The sequence below is a fragment of the Sander vitreus genome, chromosome 19, assembly GCF_031162955.1.
Source record: "Sander vitreus isolate 19-12246 chromosome 19, sanVit1, whole genome shotgun sequence".
Taxonomy (NCBI): domain Eukaryota; kingdom Metazoa; phylum Chordata; class Actinopteri; order Perciformes; family Percidae; genus Sander; species Sander vitreus.
This window is the reverse complement of record NC_135873.1, coordinates 10512920-10536404: the sequence shown is the minus strand read 5'-3', so window position 1 is coordinate 10536404 and position 23485 is coordinate 10512920. Positions and strand designations below refer to the sequence as shown.

Genomic DNA, 23485 nt, shown 5'->3' with positions numbered 1-23485 from the left:
AGTAGCGGGTAGCTGGAAAAAGCTGACCTGACCTGAGAGAAGTGTTTAGATGGAGCATGGCGTGTTAGCGTCTGTGTATTGGCTGTGGTTGTGTTATTTTAAAGGCACATGGGAACAATGTTTTCATTACGGGGATCTGTGAAGCTCATGCTTAGCAGTTTACATGCTTCAATAAATGGCGAATAGAAACTTGCTTTCAACTCGCTCTGCAATTAATAGATGCAGCCGAGATGACATTGATTATTTTCCATAATGAGATGATCGGGATGTCGAACCATTGTGTCGAGTGTGTCGATCTGTATTTCACAAAGGTGTATCAGAGTGTAATTACTTACAGAATATCTGCAATCTGAGCCTTTGTTACCTGACGAGCGGTCAATACAGGTATTGACGTTGTGCTGAAGTCATGTTCAGGAGAGGAAGGGGGGCAAGGAATATCAAAAGGACGGGTGGTGGTGGGTGGTTGAAAATAAGTCTGAAATCCTTTTAGGGAAATAGTCTTTAAAATGAGTGATCACAGATCTTTGCAAAAATATTAAAACTGGCATTCACAGCTGTGGGTAATTTGGAGACATAAAATGATTTGAGCTAGATAAGCTCCAGCAGCCGAAGACCACACTGGGTGCCACTCCTGTCAGCTAAGAACAGGAAACTGAGGCGACAATTGCAACAGGCTCTCAAAATTGGACAATAGAAGATTTGAAAAATGTTGCTTGGTCTGATGAGTCTTAATTTCTGATACGACATTCAGATGGTAGGGTCAGAATTTGGCTCAAACTACATGAAAGCATGGATCCATTATGCCTTTTATAAATGGTTCAGGCTGCTGCTGGTGGTGTAATGGTGTGGGGGATATTTTCTTGGCACACTTTGGGCCCCTCAGTACTAATTGAGCATTGTTTAAACGTTACAGCCTAAATAAGTATTGCTTCTGAGTATGTCCATCCCTTTATGACCACAGTGTACCCATCTTCCAATTGCTACTTCCAGCAGGATAATGCTAGCCTAGAAATCTAGACGCACCCTAGCGGCAGCAAATTTAATTTGCAGCCAGGGGGGTCTAGACACTCTCCGTTGGCTTGCGAGCTGGAAAAACCAAACTCTGGTCAGGCCAATCACATTGTGTATAGAGTCGGTAGGCGGGCTTATGGCTGCTGCTGCTGGGAACAGTGGTCTTCTGGAAGACTTGAAGTTAAGCTTTTCTTTGAGAAAAGAACAAAGAACGGCACTGAAATCATTCTTAAAAAAGGAAGATGTGTTCAGAGTTTTGCCGACCGGATACGGCAAAAGTTGAATCTATCAACTAGCTCTGCTACCTTCTTCGTTGCTCTGCCTGGCTGTAGCGCTATCCTATTGCGTGCAGAGGGAATTTGAAAGACAACCGTTTATCCCGCCCCTCGGATTGAGCTCCGTCAATGGTGAGCTCCCAGACCCAACATCTTGATGTGGGTCTGGCTTGTCAGGCTAGGATAATGCGGCATTTTACAGACTGGTTTCTTGAACATGACATTGAGTTTACTGTACTGTACAAATGGCCTCCACAGCCACTAGAGCACCTTTGGGAATTGGTGGAACAGGACCTTCACATTATGGTTATGTAAATATGGACCAAAGTCTCTGAGGAATGTTCCCAGCACCTTGTTGATTCCATGCCACAAAGAATTTAAGGCAGTTCTGAAAGCAAAAGTGTCCAACCCAGTACTAGCAATGTGCACCTAATAATAAAGTGGTTGGTGAATGTAGATCACAGACTAGGGCTGCAACAACCTCATTTTTATCATCAACTTATATGTTAATTACTTTTTCGATTATTCAATTGGTAAAAGGGCCTATTTTAATTTCAATTCAGGACCTAGTTGCTGTGAAGTGACAGTCCACTGAGCTACTGCACTGCTTTCCTTTCATACTGTAATAAAAACCCAGCAGTCACAGTAATTACCTTTTGTTTACATTTTAGTAACACTAATCCCCTTTTGCAGCTGTCACCTTCTGCAATAACTAAAAATGTTTGTTTTTCACCTTGTTTTTTATAAAAACCTCTCGGGAGCGTGCACGCTCTGCTTAACATTCATACAGTCAGACATGTTCGCAGCTGGGAGCTGCCCAGTACGATCACATCCCTCTACTGCCGGCCACCTGAGCAGCTCCACTGAGGCGTCTGGGGAATAAAAGGTCTTGCTTTAAAAGCCTGTGTTTTGAAGGCCTTTTAGTAGTTTTTCAGCTGGGCTGCAGATCTGAAATGGCAACTTTCCAATTGAAGGAGAGAATGCGAGCTGAGAGCGTGCTCTGGATGTATTTTACACTGTCCCACTCTTTACTGTAGCATCAGCAGGCAGCAAAGAGAAACTGCAAGCTTTGAGATCAAGTCGTAGTAGACAACTCATTGCTAGCGGAGGGGGTCTGGCTTGTAGGGACACTCTAAAAACTTATACTTCAAATTGTAAGGACTTCAGAGCTGGAAAAAATGTTTTATGAACAGCCTCTCCCTGCCACTGGCATGCTTCCATGTTGGAGTAATATAACAAGATAACTCCATCAGCCAATACACAATCACCAGAGCATCCTACTGTGAATATGAGCAAGTCAGCAAGGCCTGATGAGTAGCGTATGGCTAGCCACTCAACGTTTAATTATGTATATAGCTGGACTGATGTGTGCATGTATTCCTGCCAACTCTCCCAAGGCTAGTATTCACTGCAGCTGGCTAAGTGTTGGCTTAACATGGCTAGTAAAATATTTGAGCCCTCTTGTTAGAAATTATATATCTTTTGTAGAACTTTCTGGTCTGATTTGCTTGGATGCATTGCGCCATAGCGAGAAACAAATTTCTATTATATACACACACAGATACACACACACACACACACACACCCTGATCCTTTTCACACATGCAAAGTGCTAAGCAAAGCCTCATAGGGTGCATACTAATCAGTGTGTCACACAATGATAAATAATTCTGTGGTTCAGCCGTACGCAGCAACACCCCCAACCCCATACCCCCTCAATCACACGCACAAGTACACCATTAACCGAACAGGGATGGAACGCTGTGTCAATTTTGACCCGCTGTCTGCAATTATCGGGCGGGAGCGCAGAGAGTGTCTTAGCGCTGATATCCATCTAACAAAGTTCTTGTGTTCTCGGTGTCCTTGATGGGGATTTATGGTCTGGCAGCAGAGAGAGTTGGTGTCAGCACTGACCTGAGCTGGTTCAGCTGTTGATGTCTGTTTTTTTAACTTAAATTCTCTAAGTTGAACCACTAAATGTATTTGAAGTATATGCAGAGACACCTACAGTTAAACCAAACCTTATACAGTAATAGGGCTGGAGAATATAACCAAAACTCTATCACGATAAATTCTCACATTTGCTTCAACAATAATTAATGTAAAAGTATTTTTTTGTAACCCATGTTTGTCCTAATTCATTACAGTATGACCATTAGAAGTTGCTGGACTTCTGCTGCAGACTGTGAGCCGATTAGTTAGTTAAATTCTGTTTAGATGTCAGTGGTTTTTGGAGCAATATGATGATGTACACTATGAGACGATACCTTTGATATTTCTGATAGTATCAGACCATTGTAGCCAATGTTGCAAAGCAATGAGCCAGACCATTTAATGACAATATTAGATTTCTCTATGATTGTGCATTAACCGTTGTGTTTTCTTTTCTTTTTTTTCACTTCGTTTTGGACGTCTTTTTAGACACTTTAGTTGTTTTTTCTCACCGATGTTTTTGTTACTTTTTTCCCCAACATTTTTTTTCTGCAACTTTTCACGTTTTTGTGTGTGTCAAAAAATTTTCAAATGCTATGAAATTGAATAAAACTTGTGACGAGCGTTGTATGGAACCATCTTTGTTATTTCTTTTGAAAATTTGGTTGAAAGAAAACCCAAATTTCTGCTATAGAAACTTTTTCAAAATTGGTCAAATCTGACCCGAGGACAACATGAGGGTTAAAGTGATGGCATAATTTTCCGTTATTTAATTTGCTTAATTAACCCAAAACAAACATTCCTGTTATTTTTATGAAGTGATTTCCCAAACATTTACAATGCCACCAGATATAAATTATACACACCGTGTTAGAAGATTTTATCCAGTGCCCAAGTCCATTATGGGATTCCAAGAACTTATTGAAATTTGTGATGACTTTGGTGATCCCCTGACACCCCAAAGTTATCTTGTTAAAACAAGGCTAAAGCCAATGCACTCAAGTTGTCATGACACATTTTATACTCAACTCTTGATCAAGCTTCATCTTGTTATCCAGTATCAGATGCAGGAAGTGTCTCAGGTTGACTGTTATCCAGCACTTGAATGGTCACTGGAGTAATGTGGAAAAAATGGCTGTTCTGTTTGAAAGTGGCAAAAACATTGAGTTTGTAGACTCAGACTTTTGAACATCAAACAAGCCTGTTGAATTTGTATGATGCAAAATTCTGAATGACCTGTCTGCTTTTGTCTGGTGGCATTCCGTTGTGATCTAGCAGTTCTGACATGCCTGTCATTGATTACCACATCATGTGGATATAACGCTGGCACTACAGTTATGTTTTAGAGATAAAGGCAGATGGTGTTAGTCATAATGGTCTTTATGTCTTCAGTTCTTGTACAGATATTTATGGTGTTTAAAGTAGGCCGCCATTGCAATGGGAGATTTTAACACTGTAAAATATTGAAGTGTGTTCTTCATTTTGTTAAGTGCAGAAGTGTTTACATTTCCAGCACAGACACACACACACACACACACACACACACACACACACACACACTGGTTTATGGGTGTGGTATAAACTGCACTGCATCTTTATGGGATTGTTTTCTTTGTTGAGTCGCACATCCATCATCAAAGTTGACTCGGCAGAAGTGTTTTCATTATTTCAGATTGTGGCATTTAAGAGCTGTTCAGCTAATTTAATTGGCAATGTCCACTGCGGAAATAAATCAAAATATTACTCAAGAAAAGCAAGTAGGATTTAAAAGATTAAAATATGGAAACAATACTTGAGTTACACAGGTAGGTAGCAATATTTTGCGAGCAGCTTCTCTGCTTAAATATAATTGTTTCTCCATGGACCAATCCATTTAAAGGACATAGAACATCCAACTGGCCCTATTACCCTTTGGCTATTTTCCATGATGCCTATTGAGAGCGGTGACATGATTGACTTAACCTTTGCCTGAGCTTCTTAAATTATAGGTCCCTCTGGTGTCTTTGGAGGAAAGAAGGGCCCAGCAGATGAGCTTATTGAATGTAAGAGGACTCTGTCTGTCAATTTGAGTCAGAACGGCAAGGACAAGTATCACTCAAGCAATCAATGTTGATGAAAACATCACAGATAATAAATTCTGATAGGAGGAGGATGACAGGCTTCTTAGCCAAGGCTTTGATATGGGTGATTGCAGTGCCTAAAGGCTCCCTGTGTAGGGGAGCTGGAGGCATATTGTATTCTTAAAGATGTATTTAATTAAATGACCTGTGCGCCATAACAGCACAGGGATGCAGTATAATGTGCAATGTCTGTAACGCACCAGCTTGTGATATCCTCGGTTATTAAACGTGAATATATATATATATATATATATATATATATATATATATATATATATATATATATATATATATAACTACAGCGCTATTTTACGATGCAGATTGTGAAGGTTTTATTAAAGGAAAATGTTGCATATAAGCTTAAGTATTGTGATAAAAGCTTTATTTTGTTTAAAAACTCTTTCATAAACCTTGAGCTATCTCTAGTGCTTTGATGCTGCACTTTTTTTAATCAAGGTTACACAACCAGTATACTTATTCAGCATGTTCATGACTTTAATTAGCAAACAAAATGAATAATCATGTTGTCACATGAATGCAGCAACAATATTTTCTATAATTAAACCAAGGACATAGATTCTAATGCATAATGCAGTCGTTCCTTGCTAACAATATTTCTAATTGCAACCTTTTTTTGCTGGGTTAAGCATGAACAGTGGTTTATAGTGCCTTCTAGTTTCATAGATGAGAAAAAAAGTTGTTGGAGTGTTTCTTTTGCGAAGTCTGCTTTGTTTCATATTCTACCCAAACTGCAAGAGCTCATTCATTCCAACTGCTGATTGAGGATAACATTTCTGATGAAAGTAAAGTGGTGGAAACAGCCTGGTCTCTGCTAACTTTGTCAGTGCTAATGCAAAGAGAACTGGAACACTGGGATGGAAAGTGCAGATATGTACCGATAGTGAACCTCTCTTATTACTTTTTTATTAATTATTATTATTAATTCTTTATTAGTGATTTATATAGAATATCGAAAACATTAACTGCTCAGAGCTAAGTTTTAATTTGCACCAAGTCTGATAAAATATCATACATCATCAGCAGCTGTGAAGCCAACCAGTCCGAACACAAAAAATAATATAACTTGTCTAAATATTCAGAGGACATCTACAGTACATTGGGACGTAAACAAGAAACAACAAATGATACAAGGAAGTCCAAAAACATCATGCACACTTTACTTGTTTTAGTGAAATTGAGTTTTTCCACAGTCTCAAATCTCAACAGATGCCATATTGCCTCAGTTTTGAGATTTTGTTTGTCTTTGGCTGAGCTACAGTACATAGAGAAAAATATATTTTAGTTCAAAAGTGTTGTTTTGGGATCTATGTGAAATATAAATGGTAGCTTGTATCTCTTGTCCCAACCTTATAATCTTCAAAATGATTGGAGTAGAAAAGCCAGAGTACATTTGTCTTTAATGGCGAACCATGGTTTTCTGTGTGACAGACTATCATTGAAATACTTCCAAGTGACTAATGATTGCAATTAAAAGTATAAACTTTCCTTTCCCCCAGATTCCAATAAATGCCTCAGCTCTCTGATGGTGTGTCATTATGGCCAGTGTGAGAGCATGCTCTCCCTCATAAATAACCTTGCCATTCAGTCCCCAGCACTGCAGTCAGTGCAGTCAGTTCAGAACAGCAAATGACAGCATTTTAGTTGACGTCCAGACACTGGCATTTCATATACTCAATACTTATCTAGATTGTTGCTATCTGTATGTTACTATGTGTATATATGCATGTTAGTGTACTGGCTGTGATCTAAATCTAAATTGGCTTGTTTAAACTGATTATAACTACTGTAAGTGCATGAGCCAAACCACACACTCGCAAATTGCACTACTGGCAGAAAGTGATGGCTATTGCGTTCTTTTTGCCAGTAAAGAGCTACTGTAGTTTGTGCTACATTGCCTTCTGTCTTGCAATAGCTAACTTGAGGGGAATAATCAAGGCTTCAGTCCATTTGGCTGTGCACACAGGTCTATTCCCAGTCTGCTTGAACTGTATCTGCAGTTTATCATTGGCAGTGAAGCACAAAACTTGATGTCATGTCAGAGGATAATTTATATATCAGCAGAAAGATTTAAAATGCAAAACAGTGTTTTTTTTAATTCAGGACTATTGGACTTGGTGGTGTTGGTCTTTGTGGACTAAATAATGTGTTGAACTGGCTTTGGTTTTAAGACAGACCATGCAGTGATCCTGCCTTCCTCTTTCTCTTCTTCCATAAGTCGATTTCACAGCCATTTTTCCTGCCTGCCAAAAGGAACTGGAGGCTGTTTTATTAAATAACAGCAATGACATATCGCTCTTGCTGACTCCAATCTTTGGGCTTATTTGTATTTGGGCACACCAAATGGGAACAAATGGCAGATCTGTATCCACCTCCCTCATCGTCCATGTGATTTATCTGATATAAAATGAGCTTTTCTCATTACACAGTGGGGACTGTGTTTGAATTACTTTTCTTTTATTGACTTAGATCTACAGATCTAACACTTACTGTTGGCAGCTCTGTTATTCTGGATGTCGGCTGTAATTTGTTTTGGAGCATCAGAAAGCATTTGGTGTCTACAGTCCCATGGAGAGAAATAGAGCAAAACCTCACTGGAAGTCTAAGACTGCAAGACCTGGCTTTTGCAGGTGTGTGTCCAAAAAGGTGTATGCTAGCCTATGGCCCTATTATCACCAACACATTGACTAACTTTAAACAGGTGGAGGAGCAACTATGCTACACCAACAAGTGGCATCTGAACACCCCAATTTGGCACAATACACACTTAATGTCTGGTAACAAACCCTTTGCTTGTAAGCAGTTGAGTGACAGAGGCATTTATACTGTAAACCAGCTATTCAATGAGAAAGGTATGTTGAGTTTTGAAGACCTAAGAGCTAGTTTTGAGGTCTCTAGGACATCCTTCTTCTTGTATCTGCGCTTAAGAGCAGCCCTACAATGTTGCCATGGGGAAACAGTCTTGAGCCGCACCCCTTCTCTCAACCCCTTCCAAGTCTAAGCTGTCCTATCCAAATAAAGGCCTAAAATGGCCAAAAAATAATCTTTAAAAAAAAAAGAAAGTTTTTGGTGCTATGTTTGGGAAATCGTGTCACCCGAGGAAAGGCAAAAAGTCGGCCATTGCAAAGGAGCAAGACTTTTGATCTTTTGTCCAGTCTGGCATATCTGTATTTACCTTTTATTGTTGCACTAACATTCACCTTTTTACAGTTCACTCATTTGATATCAGTTTGCATATTTCTATTGGGATTATTATTCTGAAGGAAGTCAAAGGGTGTAAACAGACAAGTGTCTTCTCCAATGCACATGGTATTAGCATCTTCTTTCAACATGCTTCTGTTTAGGTTCACAATATCCCACCAGATCCCATCCACCTCCAATTATTTTCTATTGTACATATACAGTGAAAGTTTCTAACAGACAGAGTTGCAGAGTGTGTATATCCAAAATGTCCCATTCCAGTAAAGCATAGTAAAAGCATTCCTTCAGGTATTACATTCATTAATGCAACCTAATTATTTTGCATCATACTACAGTATACAGTAGTAAATAGCCAGACAATACTGCCAATTTAGTATTCTGCTGGGAGATAACTCATGCCTGTTGGTGCAAGATTGATATCACACTGGCCTTTTTTTTTTTCGGGAAACATGCCAGCATGGATAAAATCCACCATCTGCCGTCCTTGTTTCTGTCTCGCTGGGTGTAATTTCAGTTGATAGCTAACTGCAAAGTGTCTGTCACATTTGTCCCTGTTTCATTTAAAACAATGTGCAGCCTTGGGACTTAAACACTGGAATGATGTGTTATAAATATTTGGCTTAAGTGGAATCACCTATCCCCCTGGCTCTTGCATATTGACTTAGATTTCATTTAATTTGTGTAATTGACCACATGGCAATATATCTTTCTGTAAATGCTCCATGTGTAGGCTACACTGTTACTAATACAGAGTTGACCTTCAGAATGATGGCATAGTTTAAATTCAATATCAAAAGAGGTATTGACCAGCCTGCATTGCATGTAGCCAAACATTAGCTTCCACCAAAATATCATGCAATTCAACATGCAGGTTTTACAGCTACCATTATGAATTTTGACTGGTAGGGAACTCCTCATGGAATAAGATATTCTTTTTTGGTCCCGTTTGAGATTCAGCATCCTGGTACATTACCAAAATGCAGCAATGAATTACTTCTGAACTAGGAACCAGTTTGAACATCAACCAAAGAGTCATATTAAGATGCAGAAAGACAGGAGAGCAGCAATGGTGTCCACTGCAAGATACAATCACTCACACAAGGGACTTGAAATGTCCCAGAAAATGAATACTGATTTATAATGTGCTTAAAGCAATGTTAATCTCAAACTGAAGCCCAATAATTTCATTTCCAATTTAAATTCTCCTGAGATATTAAATATTCATATCGGCTTAAAACCTGAAAGTAACTTTATGATTTTGTCCAACTAATGCTGCTTTGGTCTGCCATTGCAATTATCCCTACTTGTTTTGTGACTGTTTACATACTTTTCCCTTAAATGGACAGCACTAGACACATTGTAGCCTTGTGATGAACTTGGTACTAAGATTGGTGGTTGATTGTCCTGTATTGTTTTGCCAGGACTTGGGGCAGGCTATATTAGGAGTGAGCTCACGTTGAGATAAGATCAGTATTGAGTTTGTTTCAAGTGTTAAGTTTGTGAAGATGGTGTGTCATCAACGTGGGAGCTTATTGATGGGAAGCCTCACAGTAGTTGTGTCAGTATAAGGGAAGAAATCTGATTTGTGTTAGTTTCATTTGACATGATGTTTTGACGGGATGTTCTCATCAGTCAACCACAAATCAGGTCATCAATGATTTTCTGCCTCTAGGAACAGCTTATTTATTTGACACATGCAACAGTGTTACGTTAATGTGTAACATTGTTGCATGTGTCAAATAAATAATGGTCGGTGGAGCAGGTCTGTGAGGTAGGAAGGAGCCCAGTTATGGAGGGCTTTGTGAGTAAGGAGGAGGACTTTAAACTGGATGCGTTGGAGAACAGGGAGCCAGTGGAGATTCAGGAGGACGGGGGTGATGTGGTCACGGAGCGGGTGGAAATTAATTTTACTCTGATACTGATGTGTTGATCTGTCTATATTTTATTTATGCATGTACTATGCATCTGTATATACATCTGTTAATCATTTATGATCACAAAGATTACTAATGATGGGATTTTTACTAAACTTATCACTGGATGTTTTCACTGTTAAAGTTTAAGTATTTCGGTTAACTAAGCTACATTTCCTTTGGAAGAAGGGTAGATTGATGCTATCAATAAATTACCTTGTGACAAAGTGTTAGTGTGTCTTTGAGGTTATTGGAGGTTATTCACTAAAAAGAAAATGATGGGAGGGTACTTGGGTAATGTTTTCAAATGAAAAAAGAACCAGGCTGTAGCTGTTTAAATTATTTTAAAAGGGTTTTCACATTATTTTTGTTCAAACAGTCCTTTCTAGTCTAAGCATTAAGTGAAAGCAAGAGAAGTCACTGAGACTCATTCAATTAGACTAAGGCCACTATCAGATAAAGTGCCTTTGCAGGTTGCAAAACACAAGTCGCTAGTTCAGAGCAGTTGCGTTTTTTTGTAATTCTCGCTAGGCAACCATCAAATCACCTGTCCTTAGTCAACCGTTATTTTGCTGTGGACTTAATTGACGTTGGGTGTTTTTTCCGCCCTGAGTTAATTCTTTTTCTACTCGAGGCTTTCAGGGTGCTCCGGCAAAACAAGTGATGCGCTCAGTAATGCAAAAGCAGTAAGGAAAACACTTCACTCTCAATGACAACAATTACAAAATTATGCCCCAGGCTGCTAAAACACACTCTATCTGATCAGGGCCTACTGTAAGTCAGCCATCAACTGTAACTCAGAGCCACTGTCAAAGATATTCAGACCACTACTGAAGTTGGATTGGCTCACATGTTGGGTGCTGCCGCCTGTAACACTATCATCTAAGCTGTCAGAAGATAAGTTGTGCTCGGTTGGAGTCATGGCCTACTTTGGTGAGCCCCGCCTTCTTGGCGCCACAGTGCTAAAGGGGCAGCCAGGAGCTGGTGCTAAATTGTATAAGTTAAGACCTTGTCTCAGACACACACAGGAACACACAGAAGCGCTTAAAGACACATGGTGCTAGTATCACACACTGCACTATTTAAGTCTGATAACAATGGGGGAAAAGGCTTGTAATAACTAAGCAAGAGAGGAAATAAAATACATGGTCTGATGAATGTTATCAATGCCTGACATTAAAAACTATCTTGGCCAATTTCACATGGATTAAACCTCGACTTCCCCCATCATAGATCCATTTAATAATTTTAATTTAATTCACACACCCATGTGGACCCCCAGGCCATCATTTGCTTCTGTGTAGCACTTGCTATGCTGTAATATGCTGTACATACACCCTCCTACCACAACAAAGAAGCATCAAGCATATCAGCAATGTCCATCTAACTGCGTGCTTCAGCACAAGAATTGACCCAAGATGTATTGATATCAAGCAGCCATTTCTCATTAACTGAAAACAGTGTAGTTTGTACATGACATAGATTTATCAAATATTTATTGGCCATTATTTTTCGGTCCATGGATCCAATTGATTTAGGGCTAGTGAGGTTTTACCCTCCAGCTTGACTTTACCTTTGAGATAAATGACTATTGAATCATAAATCCTGAAGGAGTGTAGCAGTTGAACTATGATTAATCTGTTCAGACTCATTTTGGGGGTTAATATTCTCACATTCATTTTTCAGGGTTTAAACATTTTTGCGGCTTTGTCGGCTCATTGATGAAGACTATACTGTGCAATAGACCGTTTTATGGCTATATTCTACAAAGCTGGTTACACTATGTCCCGTTGTAATTATATTTTGATAAAGCATTGTTCTTTGTTTATAACCCTTATAAGGCATTCAATCTCATTCTCTTGTATTGCTGCAGGCTAAAATGGCAGCTTTGTTACTGAGAGACGGTTATGAATTACATTTCTGATGAGCTGCACAGTTAGCTGCAATTTGACATTATAGCAGCAGGCTGAGGTGAGGTTTGTTCTTTCAAGAAAGGCAAAAGTATGGCATGGCTTCATGTGTGTGCACGTAATGACTGAATCACTAAAATGTTTAGACTGCAGAATCCTCCAATTTTGCTTGATATACTTGATTCTTCAGGACAACAACACCCATTTATGTTAGTTTTTTCTTAACCAGCAAAATGGTAACCTTTGACCTTTGTGGGTAAGGGCACCAGAGCACAGCACGAGCAGCTCTTTACATTATCACACTCGAGCGTCAGATCCATTCTGTAAACAAACTAAAAGGAGAAACGTTAATCAGACAGCCATGCATGCTCTTTTCCTGCTTGATTAAGCGCCATGTCACTCCCGCTCTGCTTTATTCAACTTCAGAGATCTTTTTTTTTTTTTTTTTACTGCCTTCATGTTCATTCAGCTTTTCACCAAAAGTCATGCTTTCAATTATTATTATTATTGATGGTACAGATGGTTTTCTCTTTAAATCGTAATGTTTGCACAACATCCCAAATGCACTCATTGTTCAAGTGCTAAAGAATATACTAAAGCCCAGCACATTGTCCTTGAGTTTCAAGCTAGAAACAGAAACGATGTCTCTATGTACAGTAATGTTTCCAAATAAAGCCAGATTGCTGTCAAGACCAATATCACTTGGTAACAAAAGCAACATCTGTCTAGCTGAAGCTCAGTGAAGGCACTTAGAAGTCTCCTCCTCACTTAGGAAGGAAGGTGTGTGTCAGGCAGCAGGTAACAAGAACAGATGAGAGTTGAACTTTGTCTCTTCATCCTCTAAATCTCAAAGTTAATTTGTCATTACAGAGGGCAATCTGAGCTGGTCTTGAGCTGACAGCAAGAATCAACAGTAACTTTTATGAGATCTTTGTCATGCACCGTAATGTTGGATATTGTGTACATTGTGACAGATCTGAGCCAAGAGCTTTTCCATCTGCTCTGTGTCTGTGCTGTGTTTAACTCTGCATACCGTCACGGTAAACAGACCAGATGAGGTTGTTTTTTTTGCACCCTTTCTGTCAGAGCTCCTTGCCAGCTTGGTTAAGAAGTGTTTGGCAATATTATAAAAGCTTGCTTTAATTCACATTTGGTCAAGCTTTCTCAAACTTAGCCATTTCTGCTGAGCATTGTAATCATCAGGTCACATTTTATTTGGTCTATGGGTATATGACCAAATACTAGGGAAAAACAATTAATCAAAATGTTGTCAAAATCACAATATGGCCTACTGCAATATTCAAATTGCAGGAGACACAATATTTGTTAAAGGCGAAATTTGTGTCAAAATACCTTTTTAAATATAATATTGTCGTACTGCAGAGATGACCTGGCCAACACATCATATTCTAAAGACTTAAGAAAACATCTTTGTTTGGGACAGATCCCTGCAAAAATCACACCATAATAATTTTTTATGTTTTTTCAATGAAAATGATAATAATGATTTAGAAGTTTAGCCTAGAAATCTAGACGCACCCTAGCGGCAGCAAATTTAATTTGCAGCCAGGGGGGTCTAGACACTCTCCGTTGGCTTGCGAGCTGGAAAAACCAAACTCTGGTCAGGCCAATCACATCGTGTATAGAGTCGGTGGGCGGGCTTATGGCTGCTGCTGCTGGGAACAGCGGTCTTCTGGAAGACTTGAAGTTAAGCTTTTCTTTGAGAAAAGAACAAAGAACGGCACTGAAATCATTCTTAAAAAAGGAAGATGTGTTCGGAGTTTTGCCGACCGGATACAGCAAAAGTTGAATCTATCAACTAGCTCTGCTACCTTCTTCGTTGCTCTGCCTGGCTGTAGCGCTATCCTATTGCGTGCAGAGGGAATTTGAAAGACAACCGTTTATCCCACCCCTCAGATTGAGCCCTGCCAATGGTGAGTTCCCAGACCCAACATCTTGATGTGGGTCTGGCTTGTCAGGCTAGTAGAAGTTATCATTCCCTATAATATCGCAGATGATATCGCAATAGCTATATCAGTAAAGAATTAGATTTTTTTTTTCTAAATCGTTAGCCCTACCAAATACAGTACCTGCAAAACTAATGACATCCCCATCAACTTGAGCTGTACATGCTATTTAGCAAATGCTAACATGCTAAACTAAGATGGTGACATTAGCATTTTGCTCAAGTAGGCCGCTCACGTGGTTGTACTCTTATTTTATTTATAGATGCATTTGCAGTATTGTTGACTTGTTGATATTTGTAGGAAAACCCTTTTTATCTAATAGGATAATCAGCCAATATTTGCTGCCATCGTACATGCCTTAATGATATGTGTGAGTTCACTGTATTTAGTGTAGTGCACTTTGAGGTAGACTGACCTCCACTCAAACCACAACAACCTTTGTCAGGTATCGTTTTTCTCTTGCCCAGTGGTTTTACACTGAGTCATTCATCTGCTCACAGCCAATTTTCCACTGGACCTCCATGATGTTGTCAGACCAGGTTGCAGATTTATGATGTAATTTTCACAGCCTCGATTCAATGATGTAGTTATTACCACTACATCTGTTTTATAGCCCAGGTTTATAGAGGCCTATTACTACTCCCAGCTGCCATCTTGATGTTATGTTGACTAGCTCTACTCTGCTACTCTTCTATTACTTTTACCTGCGATTGAAATTAAGTGTTGCTGTGATTGACAAATGGTTTGCAGCAGGGGTGCAACTACCCAGTGTCAGAGGAGTATGCAGCAACAATTTTGCGCCCCCCCCCCAAAAAACAAAAAACAAGAGGTATAATAAGTGTGCCGGACATCATCATGTATGGGGTTTAAATAATAAAGGTTTATTTTAAAGTATATCAGCCACTGTAGGCCTAGCATAATTATAAATAAGTATATGGTATATATGTACATATATAAATGTACTTTATTTTCATTACAATAAATAAATAATCATTGATGGCATTCGGTGCATATGCGTTGCGGATGTTTAAATTTGCATTCTGATTTGTTTACTTCGTCCCCTCTGTCAGACATAGGCTAATTGTTATATTTCCCATGTGCCGGGTTTTGATACAGAAATGCATTTTTCATACGCAATGGCAAAATTAGCCTAATAGCATATAACAAAACATGTTAAATTATTTCGATTTAGCATTAGAAGTAATCAGACTTCTAACGTTAAAGTGCGAAATGAAACAAATGTGAGGAGGATTCGGAGCTTGAACTGGTCATTTAGTTTTGTGTGGTCTAATAGAACTCCTACCTGATGTCATCACTGGTCTCATCTCTACTTGATGCCATCGCTGACCTCATGTCTGTCTCATTCACTCCTTGACTGTGTTCTTCTCCACTAAGACATATTGTCAAACAAACATTATGTAATATATTTTCCATATTAGTTTTTCCATATTAATAATATTAAGAAATTAGTCTGTTGGTATCAAGTGGCTCCCCCTACACTTCCACCTAATGTTAGACCCACCTGTTGCCTTCCCTTGTCTTTCCTGATCCACCATCCTCACACCTGAATGAAATGAACTCACTGTTAAATATAGCAGCCTAAATTCAATTCTTATCAGCCTATTGATGGCATCAGATAATACAACTATTATGCAGTAAGGTTGTGCTGCTGTTGAAATTACATTCACATTTTGGATTTTAAAAAGTACAAATATGGAGAGCCACTTAGCACAGACCTTTAAAGAGAGAGATGTGACCCTGTAATTACAGCTTCCATGTCACCCAACAGATGTAACTATAGCCTGTATGTCTGACAGCACAGCTAACATGAACAGCTAATGGTAAAACAAAATCTATTAATGATTCCATGGTAAACCAGAGTTATTGCATAAGTTATGTTTTCTGGCTTCTTGCCCCCCCCCACTTCTCCCTCTTCCCTCTTCTATGTCAACATTCTATGATGGAATCTTATGAGATAGGGCGCCTACTCTAGCCTGTTAGTCCTCTAAAATGTTATATAACATTGAAGAAATGAGTTAGAAACGCACAACCGCAACTACATATAGAAAATACCAAACTATTTTTACTTTTTTTCTTTTTTTTTAACCATCGCTTTGGCGCCCCCATGGTGCTGCGCCGCATATAGCGCATACCCACTTTTTGCGCCACTGATTTGCAGCACTCGAAAGTTCTAACTTCCACTGCTGCTATCTAACCTCACACTAAATTCGCTAAGTTAGAATAATTTTTTTCTGTGTATTGTGGTTATCAATTAAAAGCTTGTATAGACCACTTTGGTTTACTTATCATGTACCAAGCTGCTTTCGGTAAACGGACAAGAGGGAGAGATTGTGCCAAGAAGAATGCTGGGCTATGTGTGACTAACAGTTGACACCTCATGAGATGTCGTATTACACCCTGACCTACAATGTGCAAGGAAACTTGTTAATAAGTAATGTAACTCAGTGAACTAGTTGCTTGTGACTTGCAGGAATACCTAGAACTTGCAGTGATGCATTGAATCCCTTGCTGCTGTGACATTGTGAATTTCCCCATTGTGGGATTAATAAAGGACTTCGAATCTTTGAACTTGCAGTGATGCCTTGAACTGCTTCAGGTTTACATGTAGATACACACAGATGGAACAGCAGCTTACAGCACGTATACCACAGATGTTGTAACCATTCAAATTCTTTATAAACCAGATTTGTGTGCTTGTGTTCAGGTTTCTGTGGTTGTTAAATTTACTTCTGGTACATCTCATTATATAATCAAAACAATCATGTTTGAGTCTGACAATTTCAAGAAGTCATCTCTTGCTGCCTTTTGGAGCTGAGGCTTTAAACTAATATAGTGCAAAATACTGTGTTGTTGTCCTGAAGAACCAACTATGAGGATGCCTTATGTCTATATGCACTTTCATAGACCCTCACCTCTTGCATGTCCAGTTTCCGAGAATGTACTGAGGTTGCTAGTTGCCTGGGTAACCGTAAGACCTAATGCTGTATTTCCCAGGATACCCTCAGATTGTCCACAAGCGCGGGGTGAGAGCTCGACTCATGAGGCTCTTTCCATGCTCCACGGCCAAAAAGCCATCCTCCAGTAATCAAAGCAAGTGGCTCTTCCAAGGCTCTCTGTCTCTCTCTGTGATGAGGTTTTTGTTTATTTTGTTGTCTAAGATGCTTTTCCTTTCTGTTGCTCTTCTGGGTATGGGCACCACACACTTAATGTAGGCTTTAGTCACAAATGATTGCTCGAGCTGGAGTTCAGCTACAGTACAGTACTCCTTTTTAGAAATCTTTTTTTTTTTTACCATTTCAAATAGAACATTTTAGTTTTACAGTTGAATAAGTAAAATCAATGGATGTTAAATGTGTGATTTCTAGTGATATTTATATGCATATTAGACTTTGCTGTAAAAGATTTCTTGATTTTAAACATTAATTCTACAATTTACAATTGAAAGAATATATATATATATAATTTTCAGAATCCATTCAGAATATCTAATTATTATGCAGCTGTACGTCTACAAATTCTGGACTAATTTGATGATGAGAATGAGATTAAGCAGCTATTTTATTTCAGTATTTCAGTAAAATCAGTTACCATCACCTATGAATACAAATCATTAGCTCTATAGCAGCAGGTTAATTGTGGTCGGTGAGAAGCCGTGGCCTTTTGGCTCTGGGCCAAAATAGTACCCTTGGAGCTAATGAGGCATTTAGACACTGTGTTACACTTCAGGTATATGAAAGGCCCTGCGCCAACAAGACAAGTCAAACGCAGTGCTGCGAGGACAGTGCAGTCGGTGACAGGGCCCAGAAAGCATCTGCCATCATTACAGGCCTATTAAAAAGTTTCACAGGGTTCATGAAGGGGCATCCTGCCACGAGAACTTTGTTCAAGGGCCTCAATAACACTAATTATCTCTGCTGTTGTGTTTGGTGAAGAGAAGAAAATGACAATTTTGTGAAGTAACATTTGCAGATAAAGGGACCAAATATAACAAGGAGAAAAGAGGGCTTCCAAATGGATTTTTTGTTGTCATAAAGGTTATATAGAATTTGTAACCATTTCATGCCAAAATGGGACATATTGGATATAAAAGATGCAAAAATCTAGGTTTATTTGCTTACTTTTGCTGATATTTGGCAGTGTATTGGGATATCTCAAATTCTAGCATCAAACATGCTAATTTGCAAAGACTCAGCAGCACCTGTTCACATCTGACTCTTACTTCTCCTCTCCAGACAGCGTTGAAGATGAGCTTGAACTGTCTACAGTCCGTCATCGCCCCGAGGGCCTGGAGCAACTGGAAGCCCAGACAAGTTTCTCCCGAAAGGAGCTACAGATCCTTTACCGCGGCTTCAAGAATGTAAGCACCATACATAATGTACAGCTCAGTCTTGTTCTCTCTTGTACATCTCTCTGTCTCTTGACATAAAAAACAGGTTTTCCTTTGATTTTATTTGATGTATTCTTCTGTAACCAACCTTCTGTATTTGACAGCGGTGTTAAAGTTTCAACAGCTCCACTTCGTTCTAGTTCTCATCACTATTCTGCATCCATTCAATAATATTAATAATAATCAAGCATCTGATGAATGCTATTTTGCTGACTCATCTACATTGTGCATTAAATGTTGCCCAGTTGTGTTTGCCATAAAAAATTTAACTTTCTCTACATTGTTCACCGTGCCAATGATAATTAGGTCATATCGCCAACACATTGTGGAAGATTACCAATGAGCAATCAGGTCAAAGTCTTCCAGAGCAGCCCATATCAAACCACCTCACTTCATTGTCACCTCTGATGTGAGGCGTAATTAGATGACCCAGAATTAACTCAACCCAAATTGTCTGGCAATGAAAGAGAGGAGTACTGTGATAGAGGAATTCCCATGGGGCTTCAGTTTCCTGTTGAGCCTGCACTGTGCTCCAGCCAAGTCCCTGCAAAGCCTGCCCATTAGTCCACTTCCACTTGAGACAGAGTAAGAGGTAAGAAGTGTACTAATGAGGCCTTTAATTTGTGCCGCACACTCTGCCTGACTTCCCCTAACGCTGAGGGAGAGAATCTTGCATATGTTTATAGACACCATCCCTGTTTTGTTTTTTACATGACTGATTTTTGCATTTATATTTAGCCACTCCAGTGGGATCACTCTAGGGATCCCACTGGAGGGATGGCAATGTCAGTTGGTCTGATGGTCGGCCTGTCGGTCCAAAACTTTGTTCAAAGTTTTCGCTTAACCAGTGAAATATCTTTTCTCTACATCTTTTCTCTCACCATGAGGTTGAGTAAAATGTATTGACAACTATTGAATAGATTGTCATGAAATTTGGTACAAACATTAAACTTTCCTTCACAGGGAATTGTAATAGCTTTGGTAATCCCCATGAATTTTTTTATCTAGCACCACCAGGTCAAATTGTTCCAATTCTTTAATTTACAACCAAATATCTGCAAAACTAATAACATTCCCATTATCCTCAGCAGTACTCTCTCTACTACTACTACTCTGTGTTTAGGGCTAATTGACCAATGTTAGCATGCTAACACACTTAACTGTTGTTCTCTCTGCTTAAGTACAGAGCTGCTGTAGACTCTTAGAATTCTTACATTGCAGATTACAGTTATTTTATGCTGATGATAGACCTTTTTATTTTTATTCAAAGCTACGCATCACTGCAGATATTGTTGTGGCAGAAGTCCAAATAACACCAAGACAAAGAATCATGGCACTTAAATTACAGTTCCTAAATAGCTTTTGTCCATCACTAAGTCCAAATTGTAGCTCATTTTTTTAACTGTCAGGGTCAAACAGCTCATCTCTGTCCCAACCCGGTGACATTGGCAGAGCTTTTAAGGCCAGCCAGTCTAATAGAACCTGGCATGGTTCCCATGATGAGATATTTGGCCTTTTGTCCTTGTTGTCCAGGGTTTCGAAGCAAATCAAATGCCTGTGGGTGGCAGGATGAGGTCATTTGTCTTGACAACAAACTTTTTGAGTCACTCACTTGTAGCGCAGATGGTCAAAGTGAAGCTTTGTCTTAGATCCAGCAATATGTCTAGCAGGGACCAAAACAAGACCTCTGGCTCTGGGTCTTGCAAGGTGGAATTTTAGCAAAGCTCACCTTAAAGGTATGAGAAAATCCATTGTTTCATAAATTCCTTGACCTCAGACTACAGGAAATAACACAACATTGTCCTCACGTCTGGCTAAATCTGCTGGGCTTTCACAGTTCACAGTCCAGGGCACTGCCTCAGGCATCAGATTAAGATCTCACAGTTTCTATTCCATCAGCGATGATGCCTTTGTTCACAGGGTTATTTCATTCCCCACACCGCTTATTATGCTTCGTTTCACAAGTCTCGGAAATGAATTTCATGCCTGGCCAGTTTTGCATTTCACAGATTGTATTCGTGATTTTATTATCACAGATGAGCTAATTTTACAAGCATATCAAATTATACAAATACATTTTCTGACCTCACTACATCTAATGTGTTTGGCAGTGAATAATATGTGAAATGCAACATGAAAGGGCAAATGAAAAATGACACCCTCACATTGATTCATAATTGCACACAACATACTACTTATACTATTCCAATTGCTCTTTGCCCATCATTTTAGTTTTGATTTAATATACAGATGAAAAGCTCCAATTAAAAGTGGGAGATAAGATATTGAAATAAACAACTATAAGTGCACCTTGACCATAAACTTGCATTTTAAGAAATGTATGTTTGTAGGGGGAGGGGAGCTAAATTCCTTTACTTATAAATATAAAATATCCTAATGCAAATGATATTATGTCCTTTAATGGGGTTGTTTATTCACCTATCAGTGCGTCACTGATACAGAGAAATATGCATTAAAAGATAACAATATTAATGACTCATGTAAAGAGCAGTGTGTGAATGAGGTCCTGACCTTTTAGCTTTGCAACATCAAAGGACCTTAAGGGAGTTCAGGCATCAGTTGAGTGTAACTATTTCACTGAACTTTAAATTGAATTGCAGAGGCACTGTGTTGTACGTGATGATAACCAGATAACACACTGGCTTCATTCTCAATCGGAAAACTGCCTCCCTCGCCAATGTCCTCATGAGGCTGAAAGGAGACGATAAAATGCAATCCGATGAATTCCGCCTTCAGTGTGAGATGCGGTACAACAATCACAAAGTTTTACTAACCTTTAATTTTCCTTCAGGTTTGTGAGGACGAGTTAGCAAGGTTAGAAGAAGCTGACTTGGAACACAGCCATTTGTATATCACTGTCCCACTTAATAAGTGTTACTAGTGCTGGCAGCTGTAATTGCCCATCTGTGTACAAACACACACACACAAAAGTGCACAGATGTGAAATTACATGTTTGAAAAATCTCCCCCTCCTCATTTTTAAGTACTTAATTGCATGACATTTCCTTGCACTTCCTCAACAAAAGGTTGATTGTTGACAACCCATTCACTGCAATGTTTCAGAACATAAACAATGCTTTAATTAACAGAAGCTCTACTAAACAACAAAGAAAAAGCCCACTGTCTGTGTCAAATGTACAAAGATGCCGTGGAGCGTCTTTGCTTTTGGATCGGCTATGTTTGTTTTCTTCTTTCGTTGTCTTTGCTAGAAAATATTAAAATAGTTAAGTAAACTGAGACATTTTGGAAAAATACTCTTATTCGCTTTCTTCAGTTAGATGAGAAGATTGATACCACTCTAGTATCTCTCTGTTAAATAGGAAGTTACAGCCAGGAGAAGGTTAGCTTAGCTTAGCATACAGCGGAGACTCCAGAAAGTAACTGTTAAGAAACAGATCAGCATATTAACACTCTAAACTAAGATGTTGAACGACGATAATTAGCAAATGTTAACATGCTAACATAGAATAGAAGAATTGTCATTGTGAGCATGTTAGCATGCTGATGTTGGCGTTTAGCTCAAAACACAGCTGTGTGTACAGCCTCACAGACCCGTTAGCGGGGCTGTAGACTCTTGTTTACTGTCGGACACAGCCAGGCTAGCTGTTTCGCCCTGCTTCAAGTCTTTATGAAATGCTAAGCTAAGCTAACTGTCTCCTCGCTGTCATTTCATATTTGCTGCACAAACATAGGAGTGGTATCAATCTTCTTATCTAACTACTGGCAAGAAAGCAAAATGTTGACCTAATCCCTTAAAATGTTTTTGAACTTGCTCTTTTTTTTGCACAATGATATTCCTCAAAAAGGTAAAATCATGAATTTCAATATAAATCCAATAAGTCTCAGTCTGTCCACCATGGAGAGTAATTCTCCACATGCCAAATTATTTGGATTTATATGCTAGTTTAATGTGAACAACACTACAGACTCTCAGGCTTCATTGAAACGGGTTGCAGACTGCCAAACTACAATATGCAGACAGGCTTGTGCTCATTCTGTCTATATAACTCCCCCAAAATTCTTGACCTCATCTCACCCCACAAGATATGCAACTGGGTCTGTGAGACAACAGAAGAAGAGTGTCAGGGGATTCATGCAGACAACCTCAAAGCATCCTCTTAGCTTGAAACACAAGCAGCCCTTTTGAAGCGAGACATCTTTATATTTTCACCCCCACAATTCCTAACATGGCTGATCAAACATGGTCACAGGAAGGAGAAAACCCAGTGTTCCATGTGATTTTTACTAGCTTGTTCACACTGAAAAATAGTTTGTTAGTTTCTTAACCAAAAGTGAAATAGATTTTAAATCTAAACATTTCATTCTCAGATAAAGAAATAGAAATTGTAGCTGCAGAAGTGTACATGTATATTTCCCCTATTTTTTTTATTTTTTAGGTGTTTTCCCAGGAAACTGTATCAGAGAGGTGTTCGTTATCATAGTCATCCCATACAGTCTGTTCCTTATCTTTGATTTTCTACAACAACGTCCACTATGGCCGTTGTTTATTTTGTTTGTTGTATAGAAAACCCTAGAGACACATGTGCCTCCCGGTTTGGAAATTGTCTATATAGGGGGAGCATTTCCGCAATTCCAAAGATTCAATATACTGCCGCAGTGTGCAGCCTCACATCAAGCAGAAAAGAAGCTACAAAACTGGCTGCCTTTATCAACACACTGTGCTGAGCAAGGTCATCCACAGAGTATTT

General features: G+C 39.1%; 1 protein-coding gene across 1 annotated transcript in view; it reads left to right on the top strand.

The window, feature by feature from the left end:
• Positions 1-23485, top strand: part of kcnip4a (potassium voltage-gated channel interacting protein 4a) — a 123487-nt gene that overhangs the window by 92740 nt on the left and 7262 nt on the right. Inside the window, exon 2 of the mRNA XM_078275740.1 lies at positions 18601-18725. Within this exon, the coding sequence (XP_078131866.1) occupies positions 18601-18725 (125 nt within the window). The remainder of the gene's footprint in view (positions 1-18600; positions 18726-23485) is intronic.